The sequence below is a fragment of the Nilaparvata lugens genome, chromosome 5 (assembly GCF_014356525.2).
Source record: "Nilaparvata lugens isolate BPH chromosome 5, ASM1435652v1, whole genome shotgun sequence".
Classification (NCBI taxonomy): domain Eukaryota; kingdom Metazoa; phylum Arthropoda; class Insecta; order Hemiptera; family Delphacidae; genus Nilaparvata; species Nilaparvata lugens.
In genome coordinates, this window is record NC_052508.1 from 41,878,498 (window position 1) to 41,893,889 (window position 15,392).

A 15,392-nucleotide genomic window follows, 5' to 3' on the forward strand; every position below is an offset into this window, starting at 1 on the left:
AGATCTGGTCCATTCCATACAATGTCTTTCTTCGCAGCGACTCTCTCGCTTTTACCTCCGAATCTGTGCACGCTCATTCTGCAACTAAACAATAATTTTACCTTCACGCAATTCCTCTATAATTGATGCAATCTCAACATCATGAGCTGAGTGCCCAGCAAGTTTTGATGATTTTAATAAATGAAGTCTCTGAACCAATTCGTCATAGTTGTCATAATATTGGTAAATTCTATTGCTAGAAGTATTTTTTGCAAATTTCAATAACCCAGAACCTCTCTTACTTGTTTTTTAACAGGAAACAGCATTTGAATTAAGCGAGACTTTACACCACTGTTACGTTTCACATATCCTCGTCTATCCAAATGAACTTTTGTTATTGATAAAATCTTCTTGTATTTATTTAGATCTTTTTCATCAAGAGATATGAATTTGGTCTTTGCGCAAATAACAGTTCTAATAGTCCATGTGTAATTCGGAATTTTTCGTTATCAATATAAAAGAAGTAGTTATCAAAGCTAACAACCATCTCACCCATAAAATATAATTTTCGGTCAGAATCGTAGGAAATTCCATAAGGAATCGAGTTATCCAATTTTTCACTATGAAATGTATACAAATATTGTGCAAGCACTTGATTCTTTATCTTCTTTATTTTGCCGCTTGTATCACTCTCAAGCCTAGTTGAATTAAATATACTTGATTCGTTCATGCTTAGATCTTTTTCAGCTGCTGATGGTGATGCAACTTCTATTGTTTCATCATCATCATCATGTTTTTCTCCCAATTCCATACTTTCGTCTTCTTCTTCTTCTTCTTGTTCCTCCTTTTTTGGTATAAAACTCTGATCAGAGTGGTGAGAAGATTTAGTTTTCCCCATTTCAACTAAAGGCGTGATAATCGGTTTAAAAAGTTTTTCTCTGTAATTGTCAGATTGCTTTTCAAAATGTACAATGCTTCTATGTTTATCTCTAATAACTTTCCTCAATTTCTTAATCTTATCGATTAGAGCAACACTAGCGTTTTGTCTTCTACGAGACATCCTCATTCTTTCACTGCTACTCACTCTCTACTGAATGTCAATAAAGTTATCCAGACCCTGTCTATATTTTCCACTATTAGCTGTACATTCGGTCATAATAGTAAGAAAACTATGCTTCTTAGAATTCCACACATTTGAACACAATTTACTGAAATCTCTGAAGCAAATATCTTCACCCACATAGTCTCTATGTATTAATTTGAGTGATAATTGATCAATTTTGAATATAACAATCATATTTGCATTATCTCTGGTGAAATGTTTTTGTGTTGCACCATAACTTTGAATTAAATATGCTGTATCAATATTACGATGTCTACCCATAGTAAAATAATCTCTTATTTGAGGTGTGTGACTAAGTTGTAAATCGTTGAATATGACAAGAGAAAATTGTTGAATTTTATTCGGGTGGAGAATTCTCTCGGGAATATCATTGACATGAAATTCAATACCTTTCATTTTTGAAAAGACTTTTCTTAAAAACAAGTACTTATCTTGATATTGGCTTTTAGTATTCAAATAAATATGTTTAAATCTCAATCCATTTTTGGAAAAAATCAAGTTGAACAATAAATTCGTTTTACAACATGCAGACGGGCCTACGATGAGAATTCTAGCGTTATGCGGTATCAATGTACCATTCTTACACCATACAGGCTTTTCCTCTTGTGCAATTAACTTATCGAAATTTACAATGTCGAGTTTGTTCATGTTGAGGAAGTGAGATATACAAACAGAACTGTTTCATGTGTCTGGTTCACTCGGTAATGAAGCGTTTCTAGGTGACTAGATGTACTCACCCATTCAACATCTAGTCACCTTGTGCCACATGCTACTAGCACTTCTCTATGACAAAAATGAGAAATGAAAGAGCGAACATTCAATTCAAGTTGTTTTTATTTGAAAAACACACAATGTAAAAAATATTACAATGATTATCATTGATGTGGATAGATAATGTACATTATTTACATCATATGATCTTACTCTAATTATTTACAACAAATGTGGATAGATAATGTACATTATTTACATCATATAAGATCTTACTCTAATTATTTACAACAAATGTGATTCGATAAAATTATACCATGTGATCTTACTCTAATTATTATTATTACTCTAATAAGTTCTCTCGATTTATGAATGATGGTTGTGGAAATCCAATCCATTTCACAAGCAACTTATCCTTATCTCGTCTCAATATTTTTTCTATCAAATAAACATTTCTTTCAGATTCATTCAAAAGGGTTTTTTAATTTCTTCTTGATAAAACCTACCCTGTATTATCTCACCACTAAGATCTTCTAATGAGTAAGTGATAGGTCTTGTGGGATGTATGCTCACAATTCGGAAATATTCGGATGACCAATTCATTAGATATTTTTTATCAAATATCTGTTTCTTTTTAGAAATTCTCACAATATCACCTAGCTTATATTTTGGTTTCAACACTTTTAATTTGAATCGTCTATTAAATGCAGAGTTTAGTGATTCTAAAACACGTTTACGATGTTTTTTAGTTACATCTTTAGGTCGCATTCCAATGCTACTGTGTACTGTATTGTTATAATCATCTACAATATTTTGTAAGTTATTAACCCAGTTTTTACTCCCACGTTCAGTTAAAGATCGATATATTTTTGATTTTATTGTACGATTAAATCTCTCAGCGATACTAGCTTTCTTATCAGTAAAAACAGAATAATGCTTGATATTATACTTATCTAACAAATCTTTCACATGCTTATTAAAATACTCCTTCCCTCCATCTGTCTGGAAAAAACGCATATGTCTATTCTTACAAATAATGGGTTCGAGTGCATTATAAACACTTTGTGCAGTCTTATTCTTTAAAGGTATACAATAAGCGTACTTAGTAAAACAATTAATAACAACTAAAATATAACGATATCCTTTATTGAATTTAGATAAGCTACCCATCTCAATCAGATCTGATTGATATAAATCGTTCTCATTCTTCAACTCATATCTGCGTGTGGGGTAATTTACACGTGCAGCAGAGTGAAGCTCTGCTGCTAATTTTGCTCTAATATTACTCATTCTTCTTCTTTGTGTGAAGACACGCTTGAAACAGAATTCGATGTGTTGGTCACTAGCTCGTTACACACACACTGATCTGTGCCATCAGTTTGCTATTTTGTAGTGACCGAATGGTAATGTATCGATTCCGTTCTCTGCAATAAAGCGCTTGTCATCGAACGGGCTTAAACAAACCTTTGCGCATTCAATTTGATGCATGTTATGATTGAAGGATCTCAACATATTACATTTTTCTATATGTTGGCATCGTTCAATCAAACATTTCTTATACAAGTCAAAACTAAGTTTTCTATTTTTCACATGTGTCTTCACACCTTTTGCTACACACTTATTTACAGTTTCCTCCTTCTCATTATTTACAAGATATGAATATAATTTCGCCCGTAATCCCAGAAAAGATTTTAAAGGAAATGAAGCTGCCTCATCCTTAAATTTCCCTACAACTTTATTCCTCTCATTGGAGAAGCATTCGTGCTCAGCTGGGTAATTTGAAGTGTCAAACAATTCTAGATTTTCTCTTATCAGTTGGTAGACGTCGGGTGTCTCCAATGATAAGAGGAAGCTATCTGTATCAGTCATACAGAGCTGGATGCGTTGCCATGGTATGATTTTTTGCAATTTACAATAGAAAAAATCATACATGTGCAGTTTACTCAAATCCAGGATGCAGAAACCTGAATAGATTGGCTTATTCATTTTTAGTTCCAACTTTCGCGAGAAAACCGCAATCACATCCGAACTTATTATCTGCCAGCGTTTACATAGGGGATTTGAAATGTACTTATCTAGACGCTTGGCGTCTGTGATAATTTGAACATTACATTGATGCCGATTTCCCTGTATCGATTTTCGAAGCATAAGTTACTCATCTGTTTAAAGAAAGAGACTTCAAATTTATTTTTCGCGGCTTGCCTATTACAGGTATTGAACTCAATGTAGTTCTTCAACCAAGGCGATTGGGAAAAGCTAATGACGCGATGTACCTTTGTTAATTGCAATCCGAGTTGAAGGTACAGTTTCAAATTCATGTAATGAACAATGTACCTCTCTCGATCAAAAAGTGTGTTCATGAGTTTTTTAGTCAGAGTTTGACCGTTCTCATTGGTTTGGTACTCGGAGAACAATTCGCTAGGAGGAATTTGATGAAGTGGAGCGAGAGGGAAATTGGCATGCATATCATGTAACTCCTGTGGGTACTTGAGATCACATTCAATTACATAACCAGTTTCTGATTCACTCTCCAAATTTGTAAAGTCAAGAGCATGGATTTCTTCCTCTGAGAGGAACTTGAAATTTCCATAAGGTAAGAATTGATTCATAGAGTGCGCATACAAAGAATTACAATCTATATAAAGCAAATAGTTACTTGGTTTTGTGGGATCGTATGTGTCAGGGATGTGTTTGTTATTGGCTTCGCAATAACGCTTGCCAATAAACGAAACACCACCGCGCATTCCTGATTCAAACAATAGATGTATATCGGGATCGCTAATCAATTGGAGTTCAACCCGGGTGAACTTTAACATACAATTCCAAGTGTAATGAGCAAGCGAAAGAAAATGAGTCACATTGAGGCCATATGACCTAAAAAGCGTTGACCTCATTTCTTCGAAAACCTCAACTAATAGCATGATGTCTAGGCACAGATAGAAATCATGATACTCGCCGAGAGATTTCAACTTGAATGTTGAGAACACTCTTTGTGCATGCTCATATTCTTTGGGGGAGAGGGGTGTATCGTTAAGATCATTATAAAAACATTCTATCGGAGGGAGAGAAGTCTCAGCGAATTTTTCAGGGCAAGATATGTACGAATGAGGATATACTCCTTTTTTCAACAAGAGTTGCCTTTGTTCGAGATCGGGGTCATTAAATACTGAAAACAGACATTTGAACTTCGATTCCATATCTGTACTATCTACCAAGTTGCGCACTAATACTTCTAAAGATTCATTCATAAATTTATATGAATCTAAAAACTTGATTTTTCCCACTGTCAATGTCAAAAATCTTTCTGATGTATTGGCGATACAGGAAATTTCTTTTTTACATTTTCTGAGAGCTTTTAGAATAAAATGACTGTCAAATCCGCTAAAATTATGGAAGTAACAGCTAATCGTATCGTCAGTTCGAGTATTTAAATTACACGACACATGAGCAGCACACAAAAACTTTCCATTTTCATGTGCATGATGGCGTACCTTTGTGTCTGTTTCGGTAAAAACTTCATCGCAAAGGCCGCACTTATCAGCGTTTTGAAATTCGCGTTGCTGACGTTCACTTAATGCTCCATCGGAATTTCACATTTTATATCTGCACTCAATAAATCGCCCAGTTCGATTATTTCCTTGAGAAATTTCTCCATGATCTTTTCATTGATATTACTCGATCTATAGAGTACTGGGCCATACGCGATATCTCCATTCACATCAATTACAACGAAACAATACCCGCACGGAATATGACGCGCCGTTTTCTTGGTGTAACTTCTGGTAATAGGTACATCCTCAGATTCATTACAATCCATATTCACAACAAATGTTTCCAAATCTGCGTAGATTGTATACTTTTTCTTCAAAGTCGAACCGAGTTTTTTAAATTTGATTGTCTCACCACGTTTTGGGTATGAAGTTCTCTGAGACTGGAACTTTGAACAAAGCTCTAGATGTCTCATCAAATTTGCTTTCCCATCCCGGTCTACTGTTTTGTCTGATGTAAATCTGTGAAAACAGAAATTACAAACATCTACTTGATGAGCATTTTTTGAAAGGTGAGAAAGAAGACGCGACAATCCGTTTTTCCCGTTCGCGGTGTTAATTAAACAAAAATGAGTTTTTCCTGCATCGCCTTTCAACATTAAAAGATTAATTTGGTATTACGCGTACGGAATATGCTTGTTCGATAGGGGAAAAACTTTTTGTTGTCATACGCGATAACATGAATTGCGATGTCTGTATTGAGAATTTCAAATTTCTTTATGTCGCGATCGGTGGTTGGGAAATTAACTCCGCGAGTGTTCAGCCTGTGAGCAAATTTGCTCAAATATTTCACCGTTAAGTGTCTGTTATTCGGTTTCTGGTGAAAATAGGCTAGAACACTCCACAGAAAACACTTTTTATCAGAAAGATTTTTGATATTGATAACACATTTCTTATTCTTGATGAACTGGGGTGTTTGAATATAACTGCTTGTGTATATTGGATTATATCTAATCACATTTACATCAAGCGAGTCGATCTTCTTCAACACCCACCCACTCCCAAATCGAACAAAGTTATCGAATGAACTTAAAATTTTCCTAACTGCTAACATAAATTGTTCATTCAATTCGTCATAACTCTCCAAGACATTCATGCCTATGGCCGAGTAGCTATGAAGATTCACAATGGATGAAACAGCTTCGGATTCCTCTGATTCTAAAACTACCATCTTATACAATAATACATTTAATACTAAAAACCATTTAACATTTCCTTCGAAACGTGCAGCGTGTTCTCTTATTATCTCGAAAACACGAGCTTTCGAGTTTTGAAGCACATTTTCAATGTCAGGTGCTACGTTTTCGAAGGAAATGCGATGGCGAATTGCTCGCGAACTCACGCCTCCAACTCTGTGTTCTCTGATATGCTCCATCTCTGCTACTAGCGGGTTACTGAAAACAAACAAAGAATATATTACTATGGCATAGAATTAGATATAAAAACAAGTAAACATTAATCTAAAAATCAGTTGTGATTTAACAAGCTGCAAGTACAGTGCAAAAAATGCTATCACAGGATCAGATTTTCATGCACGAACGATTGAGGTTATTAACATTTGATAATCGTTTGAAATCAGAATCGAGTCTGTCACCTCAAAATATGGCTAAACAGGGTTTTAAATTTGTGCGAGCACCTGACGTTGTTCAATGTGTGTTTTGTTCAGTATAATTAGAAAATTGGTTGCCAACAGACGATCCTAGTAAGGAACATGAACGATGTAGTCCAAATTGTGGATGGCGCAAAGAAGATAATATTTCATGTGAAGAGGAGAATTTCGATAATAATATTCTACGACAATATGAAGAACAAGTTTTAACTTTCCATCGTCCAGAACCATTCAAGCTCTCGGTATTTATTAATAGAGCAGACTATTTTGCAATAAATGGATACTTTTTGCATGAGAAATCATATCTGCAATGTGTATATTGCAAATATATTATTGAAAATCCTTATGAAAAAGTGATACATGTTCCATTTTGTATATATAAAAAGATGAGCTATAATGGAAAAGAAACGACAAATGATGAAAAAGAAGATGCTGTGGGAAAACAAGCTGGATATTGTACAATATGCACTCTGTTGTAATCGAGATATTAGTGATTCCTAAGTGCATTGTAGTAGTATCAGGAAAGAAGTAAGTTCTGAAAAATCATGATTAGAAAAATAAAGAATTGTATCATACTTACATGCAATGAATGATGTGCTGTACTGTCTCTCTCTCTCTGCTTACACTAGTTCTTCATACGTCTTTCCTCCTCGAAGACTGGAGTGATTATGCAGTCTCGAACTCTGTGAAATCAACGAACATAATGAAAATCACAATAATATTGAGAAGAAATTTAGCAAGTCAACATGTGATGTTAATTATGAAAATTAATGAGGAGATTACATTCGAAATATTGTTATTCGAGATATGTGGAAGTGAGAATTCGAGTGCATTGTGAGAATTTGATATTTTTTCTCTGAATGCACCTTGCTGTACGTGTAAGAATGCATTTGTATGTCAAGGATGTGACAAGCGGGAAAATGCACTATCTCTCACTCATCCTAAAACAGAGAGAGAGGAACGAATGAGTATATAAGCGGCGGTCATTGGATTTGCCAGCTTCATTCGACCACTAGTCACGTTTCGCACATATCCTCGCTATCATCATGGAGTCCACACGTGAGCAGTACATCCTCCCGGATACACCTCCTCAACAAGAGCCATCATTCCCATCTTACTGGGCAGCGCAAGCTGCGCGGAAGAAGAAGATTCCTTCTACCAGTGCTGCTCCCCCTGCTGCTGTCGCTGCTGCATCCGACCCCGAGGAGTCGCCCCTGAAGAGACGTGGAGTCTTCGTGGAGAGAGGGATGAGCAGCGATGAGTTCATTATACCAGACACACCACCATCTCATCTAGGATGGGCACCGAAACGTGCAGCACTAACAACAATTACCACCAACAGGCAGCAGGGGAAGAGAAAGCTGCAATTTCTGGAGGAGGAAGAAACCAACTTCGTACCCTCACAGGTTAGTTATTTCAAATATTATTAACATGTAATGTGAACAGATAATTTTAAATCTTTATATGTTGTCATCCAAAAGCTTGCTAGTATCTGATAAATTTCTTACTGAGAAAAACTAATTTCCAATGTTCACATTACATGTACTCACATTGGAGTTATTGATGAATCTGATTTGAAAAGACAATTTCTTGATAACGAATATAGGAACTTAATTCAACTTTAGAGTTCAGTTAAGATGTATATTCGACTACATGAATATGATGATTACATTGATATATTCATTTGAATTGAGCATAAATTGTTTTATGAAATCAAGAAATATAATTATTTGAAGTGATTAGGTTGAATGCATGCTAATAAATACTTTAGTGAGAGAAAAAACTAATTTCCAATAGATGTCTTTGTACAATGCACAATGTGATATTAAATGATTAGAGTTCAGTTAAGATGTGTATAATTTTATTTTTGAAATTGAACTGATCAAGCTTACTAGTAGTTCAGACAAAAATTGAATAAGATGAATATTTTGATTTCATTATTATGATGCTTACATATTATTTGCTATAATATTAAAGCGATGTGTTAAGGAAATTACTGATTAAGTTGATAGTTATATTGTGATATTAAATGATTAGAGTTCAGTTAAGATGTGTATAATGAATACTTTTTGAAATTGGACTGATCAACCTTACTAGTAGTTCAGTCAAAAAATTGAATAAGATGAATATTTTGATTTCATTATTATGATGCTTACATATTATTTGCTATAACATTGAAGTGATGTGTTAAGAAAATTACTGATTTAGTTGATATTTATATTGTGATATTAAATTATTAGAGTTCAGTTAAGATGTGTATAATTTTATTTTTGAAATTGAACTGATCAACCTTACTAGTAGTTCAGACAAAAATTGAATAAGATGAATATTTTGATTTCATTATTATGATGCTTACATATATTTGCTATAATATTGAAGTGATGTGTTAAGAAAATTACTGATTCAGTTGATAGTTATTTGTTGCAATGAAAGAGTTTGCTTATTAATTTGATTCACTATTGGATTCTGCAAGAAATATTATTTCAATAACTGATATTACTCACTTTGTGTAGAGAATGTCTTGTCAATCTGATGATATCAAGTTGAGATTATGACAATAATCTGTTGATCACAAGTAGAGAATGTCTTGTCAATCTGATGATATCAAGTTGAGATTATGACAATAATCTGTTGATCACAAGTAGAGAATGTCTTGTCAATCTGATGATATCAAGTTGAGATTATGACAATAATCTGTTGATCACAAGTAGTTGATAATCTGAAACAAATTATAATAAAGTTACTAATCATAGATTTTCATTTAACAGAAACGTATGTCTGAGAACACCTCCATGGCTCCGCTACTGGAGGAGGCAGCCGCGCGGGATGATGATGATGATGATGATGAGGACTTCATCGCACTCATCAATAAGCCATCACCAAAGCCGTGGATGCCTCTCCGCGAGCTGGCGGAGGATGTTCCACATACTATCATCTCAGTGCGGGAGGAAACAAACCATCATGGCAGACGAATTATTTTGAAAATTAATATCGCTTCTACGAAGAAAATCTCTGAGGAATACCCGCCTCAGAGATTTTCTCCAATAATTTCACCTTGTAAAGTTGTTAAATTTAATTCTAAGTGTAAAAATTTAGGAATAGTAGTGAAGCATATAACCGCTACATGGAGCGACATTAAGATTGTTAAAATGTAACAATCTTATTCTCATAGCATGTAGCGGTTATATGCTTCACAAGTAGTATATAATGTAAATATTGTAGTGTTTGATAATAAATTGTAATATTGTTTTTAAAAAAATTGTTCTTAATTCTCACCTGTCAAAGAAGATGTAGAATAGTACACTGTTCACGCAAGAATAGCTTCTCTTGTAACTGAACACTCAATGAATGTAGATTAGTAATGCTCTTGTACAGTCAATGAGTGTTCGCTCACAAGAGAAGCTATTTTATAGTTGCTGCTGCGCGCGCACGCGCATGCCAGTCTTGACCTTGTTGCGAGATTCTCCTCCATCTGTTTGCGCTATACACTCACTATAGATATAGCAATCTATTTTCATCAGTATGCTTACAACACTTGAATGGAGAAGTTGTGCAATGAAGATAATCGTATGGAGAGTTTTATTTGTTCTTCTCTTTATAATATGTTGTGTGAATATGCTATTACTTTCCCATATTGCTTTGAAAAAATATGATTCAATGCAAAATGATAGTAAGAGAATATTGGAATCTATACAAAATGTACGAAATAAGATTAGGGATTTGGAAACACCTCAATTGATGCAGGAATCACTGCTAGTAAGAAATCATACATTATCTTATATCAAATCATGTGTCAATTCATCAGATGCTTCTCTCGATGTTAGTCTAAGACATTGGTATAGATTTATGATTGATGAACGTTCAATTCTTTGCAATTTCTACAAAACTTACAACATACTTAACAAGTGTGTTAATAAGACACATCATGATGATAGAAAATTGTATTCCCTATTGATTAAAACATACCAACTTTGTAGTAATATATAAAGCACATAGTGAGACAATTTCTTTGTCTCTCGATTGAGGTTAAGTGTTTGATTAATTAACCTCAGTCGATGTTCAACTATTGAGTTGAAAGGTAATGAAAAATGGTATGTAGAAGAAAGTTATCTTCTAGGAAACGAGGTAAAGGAATCTTGAGTTCGGCTAGCAAAATTGTCAAAGGTATAGCGGGTACTGCGGGGGACATTACATCAACTATTATAAATAAATTAATAAACGCATCACCTGAAATTCACCTCCCGGGGGGTACCAGTGGTGTGGCCCTGGCACCAAGGTTAATGAAAGGTTAAAGAGGGGGATCAAGGTATAAATTCATTAGATAGAGCCTGTAAGGTACATGATATAGCATACACTCAAAATAGTGATAATAAGTCGCGAGCGATTGCAGACAGAGCTCTTGCAAACACAGCATGGGAAATATTCAAGAATCCAAAATCATCTCTAAGTGAAAGAGCACTTAGTTATCTTGTAACAAACGTGATGAAAGCTAAAGCAGCGTTTGGCGGTGGATTGAGAAAGAAGAAGAAGAAGAAGAGCACAAGTGTTGGGAAAACTCATAGCAGCTCGATAAGGAAAAAAGCTATTGCTCAGTTGAAACAGCATATTGCAGGTAGAGGTTACTATTTGAAACCGTACCCTCCAATCTCGAGTGGTGGTCGTATTTTGATTGGGCCCAACCCCACATCCTCCTCCTCACCATATGGTGTAAGTTTATTCCCAAAGAAAAAAAGAGTTAAAAAACGTAGAAAGACAAAGAAGGTGAAAAAATGAATATCGATGGTGAATTGTCCAATCACGATCTAATAAAATGGTGTAAATTATTACAAATTCCCCTACGAGGTGTATACATGATAGATACATTACCTAATAAAATTCTAAAAAATGAGAATTGTATTGTTAATTTAGACACTCAATCCGGACATGGTACACACTGGGTTGGTTATAAGAAACGAGGATCAAATGTTTACTATTTTGATCCAATTGGTAATTTACAACCACCTTATGAATTGAATAAATATTGGAAAAAAGAAACAGGTGTAAATATTTTTTACAATGTTGAGCACATGCAACCATTACATACAAATATATGTGGACACCTTATGCTCTTGTTTTTTGCGAACCAGTTGTAATCCAGTATTTGTACCGAAAACATATAAGATGGTTGTTATTACATTACGATCTAGATCAAGTGATCTCTATGAACATTTACAAGAAATTCTCGATTTGGATAAAAATAAAGAATGGGAAATTGGATTGATTAATTTCTGTACTTACAATAGCATTGCAAATGTTATAAAAGGTAAAAATTCTACCTTCAAATATGGTGATAAATTAATTGATCTTGATACGGGTGCATATGAAGTTGATGACATTATATTAGCTTTAAAGAGTAAATTGAATAGTGACGAAAAGAAACTTAATATAAGAGCTAACACGAATACTATGAAGCTCGAAATTCGTTCTGATAAGCCTATTGACTTTACATCATCTACTTCAATAGGAAAAATGCTTGGTTTTGATAATGTTATATTACAACCGAATAAATGGTATTATTCTCAGCATTTAGTTAGCATAACAAATATTAACTCTATTGTAGTTGAGTGCAATATAGCCTGTGGGAGTTACTCCGATGGCAAACAGAAACATATTATATACGAGTTCTCACCTAGAGTACCTAGCGGGTATTTGATAAATGAAACGCCTAATCCGATAATCTATATGCCTTTAAACACACATAGAATTCAAAGCATTAATGTAAAGGTAACCGATCAAGAAGGATCGTTTATTGATTTCCGAGGAGATATAATTACAATTAGACTTCACATTCGTGAAAAACAAAGAACTTGAAATGGGATTCCTCGTTTTCAAACCTCGCACTAGCATTTGCTCACAGAAGCTCATTAGAGACTCGTACGTGATAGAGTCAACACCTAAAAAGCTACGTGCTATATCAGTGAAAAGCGCGAGAATATTGGAAAAGTTGGGATTTATAGTAGATTGGCGTCATGTACGGCGCAGCAATTAGTGAAATTCTCGATGTTGAATCTCAACTCGAGTTCTATAATGATATTACTAAATTTCAGTTCCATACTCATACAGTATATTCAGGTCAAGAAATTAAACCCTCAGATGAAGCTCGCATCCATGTGGCTTCTATGGATCAGTACAGCCTTCCATGCAAATCATTTATATTTATTGAGGGGGAGGTGAAGTGTACAAAACCAGCTGCAAAGGCTGGGGATGCTCCGATAGAAGCTAAGTATATATTATCCAGTAACCTCATTGGAAATCTCTTTGATGAAATTCGATATGAATTGGCTGGGCAACAAATTTCTAAATCAAGACTAATTGGATTAACATCAACAATTAAAGCTATACTAGTGAAAAATATGTTTGATAAGAACACATATCACTTGGCCGGGTTTGACAGAGCAGGATATACACTGAAAGATAATAAGTTTACATTCTGTGTACCTCTTAAATTAGTTTTACCATTTTTTGAAGACTTTCAAAGAATAATTTTAAACTTGAAACAAGAACTTGTATTATTAAGATCGCCAACAGATCTCAATTGCATCGAGTCTACAGAAGCAACAAACGTTAATATAAAAATAACGAAGCTTCAATGGAGAATTCCCTATATTACTCTAGAAGATCATGTGAGGTTGAAATTTTTGAGATTGCTCGATGCTGATACACCGCTGAAGCTGAGCTTTCGTCATTGGGAGATTTCAGAATTACCAAATTTACAAAATAGCACTGTTCATTCTTGGGCAGTAAAAACCGCATCCCATCTCGACACACCAAAGTATGTTGTTTTAGCGTTTCAAACAGATCGTAAGAATAAAATTAAAAAATCAATCTCGGAATTTGATAATTGTAATCTTCAAAATGCAAAGGTCTTCTTCAACTCTGACTATTTTCCTTATGAAAACCTCCTTGGTAAACAAGAATTGATGTACCGTATGTTTTTGGATTTTCCCTCAGCGTACTATAACCATAGTATCAATACTGAGCTTGGAACAGAGATTGATTTTGACACATTTCGTACTAAAACAACCCTGATTGTAATTGACTGTTCACATCAATCTTCTCATTTGAAATCCTCCACAGATATTAGAATAGATATGGAATTTAAGGAAGCTGTACCTCCAAATACTTCCGCTTATTGCATTTTAATCAGTGATCGTATCATGGAGTACACTCCCCTTACTTCCATGGTGAAGGAAGTTCAGTAATTTCTTGATAGAGCACAAGCTATATAGGTATTGCATTTTTCAAATTTTACTCATTTGAGGTTTTAGCTTTGATCGGTTAACATCTAGAATGTCTTCTAATTCTGAGAAGAAAACCTGCTCTATCGGGATACAGTGCGATCTTGATAAAGAAGACAGCATCTATCATGACTCAAGATGTAGTACACCTATAATGTCTTCTAATTCTGAGAAGAAAACACAATCTATTGACACGCAGTGTGATCTTGACACGCAGTGTGATCTTGACACCAAACAAGACTTCTTCTACTATCACTCAAGATGTAGTACACTTAAACCACAGGAGGAGAATGGAGGAGGAGGAGGAGGAGAAGGAGGAGAAGGAGGAGAAAGGAGGACAAAGGAGGAGGACAAAACAGCACAAGAGGAGGAATCCTCCTGTAAAAAATTTGCAACAGTCGACATGCATTGGTTCAAGGGAACTTCTAATCAAATTATCGTGAAAGAAATCGGAATTGTAGATCAGCTAAATAGCTTTGTTGTGTTACATTTCAAGTCGCCATTTGCAAAGTCGGAATTGAATGCTAAATTGCGTAAGCAAGTAACATGGGCTGAGAACAATTATCACAAAATACGCTGGGAAGATGGTAATTTTATTTATACAGACGAATTATTGATATCTTATCTTGAAGGATATGATAGAATCTACACAAAAGGTACAGAGAAAGCTAAGTTTCTTAGAAGGTTACACAAAAACGTATGTTGTTTACCGGATGAAATTGAGAAACCAAATTCTAACTACTTTACAAGTTCTTGGTGTTATAATGCCTGTGAAATTCATCATGGCAATCCGCACGGTCGATGTGCGCTATTTGCGGCAGTTCATTACAATACTTTGATAATGAAAAATATGGACTCATCTCCAAATTTCATGTGCGAAAACAATAGAATGCTTAGCATGAAAAAATGTCAATTCTATTCAAATACAGAAAAGAAAAACTTTGCAAGATATGGCTTTTCCTGTAACGGACAAGAAATTCAATGTGTTTATTGTAAGCAAGCATTGAAATATCATACTGCTCGTGTATGTTGCATTGGAGGGAAGGCGCAGGAACCGTTTAATTTCTCTATATTAGTACCGACATATGTATAGTTTCTTCATTTGCTCATTATGGACCCGTGCAAGTGGATGCAAGCTGATAGTG

At 34.7% G+C, this 15,392-nt stretch overlaps 1 protein-coding gene across 1 annotated transcript in view; it reads left to right on the forward strand.

Moving 5' to 3' along the window:
• The first annotated feature begins 7,062 nt into the window (after nucleotides 1-7,062).
• LOC120351621 overlaps nucleotides 7,063-15,392 on the forward strand; it is a 48,284-nt gene continuing 39,954 nt past the window's right edge. The window contains exons 1-2 of the mRNA XM_039429494.1: nucleotides 7,063-8,376; nucleotides 9,739-9,911. Coding sequence (XP_039285428.1) covers nucleotides 8,017-8,376; nucleotides 9,739-9,911 — 533 coding nt within the window. The 5' untranslated portion in view covers nucleotides 7,063-8,016. The remainder of the gene's footprint in view (nucleotides 8,377-9,738; nucleotides 9,912-15,392) is intronic.